The sequence below is a fragment of the Morone saxatilis genome, unplaced genomic scaffold, assembly GCF_004916995.1.
Source record: "Morone saxatilis isolate NCDOM2014 unplaced genomic scaffold, NCSU_SB_2.0 Contig14, whole genome shotgun sequence".
In the NCBI taxonomy this organism is placed as follows: Eukaryota; Metazoa; Chordata; class Actinopteri; family Moronidae; genus Morone; species Morone saxatilis.
The window spans coordinates 17,062,651-17,071,644 of NW_023339696.1; the positions used below are offsets into that span (position 1 = coordinate 17,062,651).

Consider the following 8,994-nt stretch of genomic DNA (forward strand, 5'->3'; position numbering starts at 1 on the left):
TCTTTTTTTTTGGCTCTTTTATTGCATGTAAAGTTGGAGTAAGGTAACCTTGCCTTGTTGAAGGAGATTCAAGGAAAACAAAACACATAATTTATATAAAGATTTAAATAAACTTTGATTATAATTTGCATAAGAATTTAAATTCTGAAAATAGTTTAACCTTCTTTCATCCTGACAGACAACACTTACTGACAACTAATATGATAAAAATAATTAATCTGATCATTAAAGGGGAATATTTTTTTGCCTTTACTGTATCACTGAGATGAAACAATAATTAGTTCCACAAATGAACATTGGGCATCCTTTACCATCAAAAGACAGTAAGCATGTGCCATTGATTGTGTAAATTTGCAGTGTTGACCAGAGTGTCGTCGGGGTTGTTGCTAATGATGTGTGTAGACATGATTGTATGATCCTCCAGCATACAGCAGCCCAAACAACAACCACTACTCTGACTCACATCATTTTTTTTTTTTTTTTTTTTTTTTTTGGAGACGTCATCAAGGGCCTTGCACCTGCCTCTGCTCTGCTCTGCTCTGTCTTCACTCCCCATTACCCACGCTCCCCTGTTGCCTTATTCACCGATTCACATTGCACACACAAATGACACAGTAGCTCTGTGGGCGAGAGGAACTGAGCCGTGGCTGACTATTTTCTGCAGACCTGTTTTAGAGTTGAGATATGATATGAGCAAGGAGTAAGCGAGTGGCAGGCAGCCAGCACAGCCGTAGCGAGGAGGTGGGATGGTTTGTGGTTTGGTGCGATGGGGAGGAAGTGGGCCACGGTAGTGAAAAAGGCAGTATGTCCAGAGTCCCACAGGAAGACCTTTAGAGGAAAGATGCATCCTCCATGTGATCAAAAGCAGTTTGAGCAGCTCCGCACTCTGGTCATACTAACAGTTGACAGTCCAGTGGCTGAGACATGCACTGTTTTTAGCCCTCAAATGTTGAGCTACAGTATAATGGTGCCCGCATTGAAACGGGGAAGTTGTTCATGCCGCCACATAAGCATTTAGAGGAAAAGCACTTTTTAGTTTTGCTTGAGAGTTTTCTGACATAACAAGAAATCAGGCAGCAGAGTTAGTTCTTGGGTATTTTTGTCTGGGTGCTTCTGTTGCACCCACACAAACATACACTCCAGAGATGAAGCAGGCATTAGTTTCTCTGATAGTGCTGCATTCCAGGACAGCACAGCAGACTGGGGGAGTACAGGAAAGCCAACCAGATGTATATTGGTTTTAAAGATGATATAGCTATATATTTTGAAATATAATAAAAAATTATATAAAATTATACCAAGAAAGGGTGTCTTTTACAATAGCTAGCTTGCCCTGCAGTACCATTTTAAAGAGTTATTGTTTTGCCATACTCCACTCAGTGGGGCACCACAGTGTAACAGGCAACCTGAGAGCTCATGTTGCATTAATTGCCTCCCTGGAGTTAAGTTCCTCATGTCATACTGCTTATGGCGTCTAGCGTCAGAGTGTGACAATGGTGACAGGAGGGAGAGCGAGTGTGACATACCACTACCCTTCAGAGGATGTTGGGGGACTGGTCTCACAGCCTGTCCCATCCTCAGCACTGTCACCCTTCCATCAGGGGGTGTTTGACCCAGCCAGGGGCAGCCAACGTCACCACCAAAAGGGATGGGGGAGGTGTGGAGGATTACCAAAATACCCCCATATGCTGCGGCCACAGCAAAAAAACAGCAGCAACAGGCAGTCAAGCCTGAAGCACTCAAGCACACACGCACTTAAACAGAAATACTGACATCTCTACCAGGAAAGACCCCAGGGGCTGTGAAAAAATATTGAGAGTACAACAGAAGCGCAGTCGATCAACGGAAAAAAGACGGCTGCATGTAGGAAAATACAGAGGAATAGATTTTTTAAAAGGTTATAAAAGATATTTTCATGAAATTAGGACTGATGTTTTGTTTTTATCTTTTTTGGCCCTGGCCTTTGTTATTTATGCATACATTTACAACACAGATAGCATTCACCAGACAAGTGATTAATCCTGTACCTAAAGGTATGATCTTGCATTTATTACAAATAGAATTCAGTTTCAATATTGTGTGAAAAGATACCTAACAGACACATTTTGCCTACTTGGTTTTGATTGAATGGCTGGAGCTGAAGGTAACAGCATGTTGTCGTACCTGGCTGTCCGGCTAATTGTTACAACATGTTAATGAGACATACGATTACCATTATACCCTTTGACCCTCTGTAGACAAAGCACTTCCCTAAAGAAGGTCTGGAAACAATCAGACAAGTCAAATCCCCCCCTCTTGCTCAGTCTGCTTCTGTCTCTCAGAGGTTTTATCATACATCCCCAATACCCCAGTCAATATTGAGGTCCATCTGGTTGGTTACAAACAGCAGAGGAGCAAACCAAAGTAGACTGTTTTACAAATAGGCTTGAGTTATTAACTCTAGTTTTCTGTCTCATGAGGCAAAGGAGCAGGCTAGTGAGATTAAAGAGCATGGCATTTGGGTTGAAATGTAATCTATTGATAATGGCCTCCAGATTTATATCCCACTACAAGCACTATGATGGGTTGGGGGCTGATTAATTTTTGGAGTTGCGTGGTCTGTCTGCCACTAATGTGAAGTGGTTGACAAGTTCTTTTTACTCCTAGTTTACCTCTGTGAAAGAGTTGGAATTATTATCCTCCAGCTGAACCAACAGTACCCTTTTTACCCTTACAGTCTTGGCAAGGGTAGATGCATTACCATGTGCCTGTGGGTTTTGGCACGAGCTCTCACAACAATTGCATGCAAGTATTTCTCAAGGCAGGGAGAAAATGCTTGAATTACTCTATTTTAACACAAACTGAACAACCCTTGTGACCTGGGTGGTCCCATCCTCATTAGGCCACAGCACACCATCTGCAGCAAGACCAGCGAAGGTACTGACCAGAATTTCCAAAAGGTATTTTCATCCACATTAAAGAATGATTTTTTTGTATCTATTCCCTTTGTTTCCATCTTTGGAGAATGACAGATTTGTAAATGATGTTATTGTGTAAGGAAATTAGATAGAGGTCATAAAACAAGGGCAAAACCAGAGAGCGATAATCGTGTCATTTCTTCGACTTTGCATCAAGTGGCGCTCATCAATCGTGATGAGGTGCCTGGCATCATCTGCCTCTAACCGTCAGGTGGAAGATTGATGGCCCTGAGGTGTTTCACTGTGGCTAGAGTTGAACCATGGTCTGGGGAGATCCATCAGAAATGCACCGGCAGGTCTTTGGGGGAAGACATACTCATTCCTCCATGGCCCTGGGCTCCTTTGCCCTTTCTAGCTTCCTTTCTTCAAACAAAAAATTATCAGCTGACATGGAACAAGGATAATATAAGACTTGGTTTTGGTTATGTTTATTTTATGTTAGAGTTTAAACAATGACAGTCTTAAAGGCTTTGTGTCTAGAATCTTTAATATGTAACAGTAATTTGTGGATTGCTTTAGTTTTGATTTTAATGTAGTGTTCTCTTTTATATGCATTATTCATCAAGCACACTTTCCAAGCCCTCAACCAGGCCATCTGCATTCAGGCTATCTAGCTAACCACAGCCGTGTGAAAATAGGACAGCACTGTCTGTCTGCTTTCTGCCAGCTAGGCTCATGACCTAAAAGCTGCAAAGGTTCAGCCATGTCATGGCAGGTGGTGTGTGGAGTCTTTTTGCTACTTTTGCAAGTTTGAATTTTGCCTTGGTTATAGAGAGAGAGAGAGAGAGAGCTTTAACAAAAATTATAATATTGTTGGAATCGGCAGACACAAAATGTATTTATGAAAGGTTGCCCAAAAGATGAATGTTTAACCGTATCTCATTTGCAGTTATAAAGTCATTTTAAACCAATTTTAAAGCCCTTAAAGGGGAACTTTCATTTTCATTTTTTAGGGTAAAAATCTGCCGAAGTTCCCCTTTAACTTTGTTGTTTGTTAGATGAAACCATTGTGACTTGAGCCAACCCGAAATCGTATTTCCAGTTTTGCACCCTATCATTACAGCTGGCAGTCCTGGTTTAAAAAGAAACAGATCTCATGCGGCATGCATTACAGTACATTACGATTTGTCTCAAGGGAAATCCCAGAGATTTGAAGGTTTCTCTGCCTTCACGTTGTAAGATTTAAAATATGAGCAGAATAATTATATAAGGAGATGTGCATTTTAAATAAGCATGTAATTATCTCTGATGATATTGGCCATAAAAAAAAGTATGGATTGTTTTTACCATTTTAACCATCAAATGTCAAAGAAGACCCTGCATGGTGCATATCCACCACTGTGTCCCATCTCCATAAAGATGGGTCCCAGCATGTTGGCTCATTGCCGGGGAGAAAAGAAGGCTTTGCACTAAGCGGTGAATAACTGTCTGTCTGTCATATTTGTCCTTTCAGCAGTTCAGCACAGTTTACTGTCCATTTTTATGTTTTAGCAGCACAACAGCTTGTGTTTCAGGATTCAATGTGCATATATCTATCTAGGTGTAAAGCCACTCTGTAATGAAAGGGCAAACTTCTGCTTTTGTCTCCTTTCTCCTTTTCTATACATTATAATATCATTGAAGTATTCATTGCTGTTCCCTGAATTCAGATACAAAGTGTAACCAAGACATTATTCTCTACCCTAACCCTCCCCCACCCTTTTCTGTTTCTAGGATGGTTCCAAACAGAGGCAGGTGAGGAAGAAAACCGTGTCCTTCAGCTCAATGCCAAGTGACCGCAAAATCAACAGCACAGCTGCTTGCATGGCGTTCATGATGGAGGGTTGTGAAATGAAGAAGGTGCGTTCCAATTCACGCATGTACAACCGCTACTTCCTGCTGGATCCAGACATGCACTGGCTTCGTTGGGAGCCATCCAAGAAGGATTCAGAGAAGGCTAAACTGGAAATCAAGGGCATTAAGGAGGTCCGTTTGGGAAAGAAAACTCCAGTTCTGCGCAGCAATGGTCTCTCAGATCAGTTCCCTGATGAATGCGCCTTCTCAATAATATATGGGGATAATTATGAGTCCTTAGATTTGGTAGCCAGTACAGCAGATGTTGTCAGCACCTGGGTGATGGGCCTGAGGTATCTGGTGTCTTATGGCCGGCACCCCGTAGACATGATGGAACCCAGCCAACCAAGTCTACGAACATCTTGGATTGGCTCAGTGTTTGAGCTAGCAGATATGGAAAAGGAAGGACACATAGACCTGTTCAGGGCCACCCAGATAATCAAGGGGCTCAACCCTGGAATGAAAGAGTCTAGGATAGAGCTGAAGTTCAAGGAACTCCAAAAAGCTAAAGACCAATACGGAGAGGCAATTAACATCGACACCTTTGTGGAGGCCTACTGTGAGCTCTGCACACGGCCAGAGATTTTCTTCCTTCTGGTGCAGTTCTCCAGTAACAAGGAGTATCTGGACAGTAAAGATCTGATGCTATTCGTAGAGGTGGAGCAGGGTGTGGAAGGTGTAACGGAGGACATGTGCAGGGATATTGTTCAGAAATTTGAGCCATCTGCCGAAGGCAGAGAGAGGGGCTACCTCTCCATTGATGGCTTTACACACTACCTCCTCTCCTCTGAATGCCACATCTTTGACCCCCAGCACAAACGCGTGTGCCAGGATATGAACCAGCCTCTGTCCCACTATTACATTAACTCGTCACATAACGCCTCCCTTCTGGAAGATCATTTTTGGGGTTCGTCAGACATTAGCAGCTATATCCGAGCTCTTAGGATGGGCTGTCGCAGCATTGAAGTTATTGTATGGGATGGCCCTGATAATGAACCAGTCGTGTATGTAGGTAGTTCTGTAGCCTCACATCTAGCTTTTTCGAAAGTCTTGGACATTATAAACCAATATGCTTTTGAGAGCTCTGAGTATCCCCTGATTCTCTGCTTAGTGACCCACTGCTGCATCCACCAGCAGAGGGTCATGGCACAGCACATGAAGAAGATTCTTGGGGACAAGCTGTACATTGATCCCCCAAACAAGGAAGAAAACTACCTACCATCCCCTGAGAAACTCAAAGGTAAAATCCTCCTCAAGGGTAAGAGGCTACCGCCCAGCTGCACTGACGCTGAAGGAGATGTGACGGATGAGGAGGAGGGTCTGGAAATGTCCCGAAGAGTAGGAGCTGATGAGAAGGACCAGCTAAATGGCTTAGGCTACAAGAGACTCAGACTGTGCAGGGAGCTCTCTGATCTTGTATCTCTCTGCAAGTCAGTCCAGTTTAGGGACTTTGAAATCTCTAAGAGGGACCAAAAATACTGGGAGATCTGCTCCTTCAATGAGGTAGATGCAAACAGATTTGCCAATGAGTTCCCAGAGGAATTTGTTTGTTATAACAAGCGCTTTCTCTCCAGGGTATATCCCACACCTATGAGAATTGATGCCAGCAACATGAACCCTCAGGATTTCTGGAAGTGTGGCTGCCAGATTGTAGCCATGAACTACCAGACGCCAGGCCTGATGATGGACCTCAACTTAGGCTGGTTCAGGCAGAATGGCAATTGTGGGTATGTTTTGCGGCCAGCCATTATGAGGGAGGAGGTGTCCTACTTCAGTGCCAACGCTCGGGACTCCCTGCCAGGAGTATCTGCCCAGCTTCTTCACATCAAAGTCATCAGTGGGCAGAATCTGCCCAAGCCTCGTGGCTCTGCTGCTAAGGGTGATGTGGTGGAGCCCTACATATATGTGGAGATCCACGGCATCCCAGCTGACTGTGCCGAACAAAGAACCAAGACTGTTTCCCAGAATGGTGACAACCCAATTTTTGATGAGAGTTTTGAATTCCAGATCAATTTACCGGAACTTGCAGTCCTGCGCTTTGTGGTCCTGGATGACGACTATATCGGAGACGAGTTCATTGGCCAGTACACCATCCCATTTGAGTGCCTACAGCCAGGCTATAGACATGTCCCCCTACAATCTCTGACAGGAGAGTTCCTACCCAATACCACCCTGTTTGTCCATGTAGCCATCACCAACAGGCGGGGTGGAGGAAAGGCACATAAGAGGGGTCTGTCTGTCAGGAAGGGTAGGAGGGCCCGGGAGTACACCACCACCAAGACCACAGGGATCAAGGTAGTGGACGAGCTCTTCAGAGCTTCTACCCAGCCCCTCAGGGAGGCCACAGACCTCAGAGAAAATGTGCAGGTAAGAACCTACATCCTTAGTTTATTTATAAAGAATGATCACAAAATAATTACCAATATTAAGAGTGGCACATTGGGTTGTGCAGAGCAGGGCGTTGACATAACGTGACAGTATTTTTTTAATGCGATTAACATCTTCAACTGCTGAAGCTTTACTGGAGATACTCCAAATCCAACATTTCAGTCTTTGCAGATTCAGTAGATGTTTTGTGAAAGTTTTGTACAAAAAAAAAACTCCTAGTAAGTAAAATACTAGAATTACAACTGATGGTACTATAAAAAGCAGTTTATTTAAGTACCAAATTAAAATGCGGTGGTAATTTAGGAGCACTGGAAATCATCTTACTGTAATTTTACATTTTAAAGTATTTTGTGTGCCCAATGAAGTTTTGGTATAAACTAGGGTAAATAAAGCAGGATCATCTAAATCATCAATGTTCATGCTCTGCAGACCCTGAATATGCTTAGCAATCCATATGGTATTCTGAATATTGATATATATTATTATGTTGCACTACATTCGGAATAGGAAAGAATTTACTAACTTTCATGGTTATCTGCCAGCAGACTGGGTTTTAAGTTAGGACATGAAAAGGCAGAGAAGCCTTTTCCACCAAATAAAACATCATAACTTTTTATTGCTTCAGTAGGTCCAAACTAATGTAAGTGTTTCTGATTGGACTCATTTCACTTCCTGTTGTGGATAGAGGCTTGACGCTAATTATGTTCTATTAATGTTGAAGAAGAGAATGGTAATAAAGTGACATCGTTGTTATGAGCTTTATGAATAGTGTAATCATTAATGAGAGACAATTACTGCCCAGGGGAGAGGACTGGGTTGCTAGACACTTAAATTTTAAAACTCCTCTTGATGAACAAACGAACATTAGTAACCACAGTGCATATTTGGCTTATGAGCAGTTGAAGAAGCGTTTCAGTGCATTTATAATTTTGTTTATGTTGACTGAAGGGTGTGACACAAAGCATTTTTTCTGACTTGCACAGTCTACAAATACAGCACAGGGCCAAAGAGCCTTTGGCATGCCATGTGTTATGATGTTTGGTTTTCAATTTAGAGTTTCATGGTCTCTGAAAGCTAGCGGTGAGTGAGAAAATATTTGCTAAGTTAAAGAAAAAAGTGTGTTGACTTCGCATTACCTAAAATTTGCATTACCTAAAATTCCTTATCCCAGTAGTAAAAAACTGATATGAAATATTTATTAAAATATTAAAAAATTAAATGTATTTTATTGCACGTGCATTGACAACCAAGTAACCAAACAAAATTACTTACTTACTTGATTACCATACGTACTTAAAAACAGTCAACTCTCATAATGCAAAAAATAAATAAAATCAGTAATGCCGCACATGTAAAAACAAAAGTACTATGAAATTAGAAAATGAGAATCACGGACAAAAACAGTGACAGTGGCTATAAAATGCTGAAAAGGAGTGATCATTATTTTTTTACATTCAAGTCTAATTAAAACTAATACTGGAAGTGTAAATAATTAATTTGACACAGTTGAGCAGATGAGGGGAAAAAACAATGTGCTCTCTCATTACTGAGATTGTCCTTTGATTAGTCATATTTTCCAAAAATAACAAAAAATTCTTCTGGCTTCTCCATCACCTATCTTAACAAAAAACAAAAAAAACAAATCGCTGTTTATCTTTCTGATATCCGCCAGTAATTTGTCAACTTGTGCATGAGTTGCCAATGTGGAAGAATGTGGAAGAATGTAGGCTTAACAAGAGCAAGTATATAATGTTGATCTATTTCATAAGAAGACAGACTCATGTACACCGATCAGCCCCATATGCAACAAACTGCA

The 8,994-nt window shown here is 41.8% G+C and overlaps 1 protein-coding gene across 1 annotated transcript in view; it reads left to right on the forward strand.

The window, feature by feature from the left end:
• The window catches only part of si:ch211-210g13.5 (inactive phospholipase C-like protein 2), a 65,726-nt gene that overhangs the window by 36,384 nt on the left and 20,348 nt on the right, over positions 1–8,994 (forward strand). The window contains exon 2 of the mRNA XM_035655255.1: positions 4,671–7,157. Coding sequence (XP_035511148.1) covers positions 4,671–7,157 — 2,487 coding nt within the window. The remainder of the gene's footprint in view (positions 1–4,670; positions 7,158–8,994) is intronic.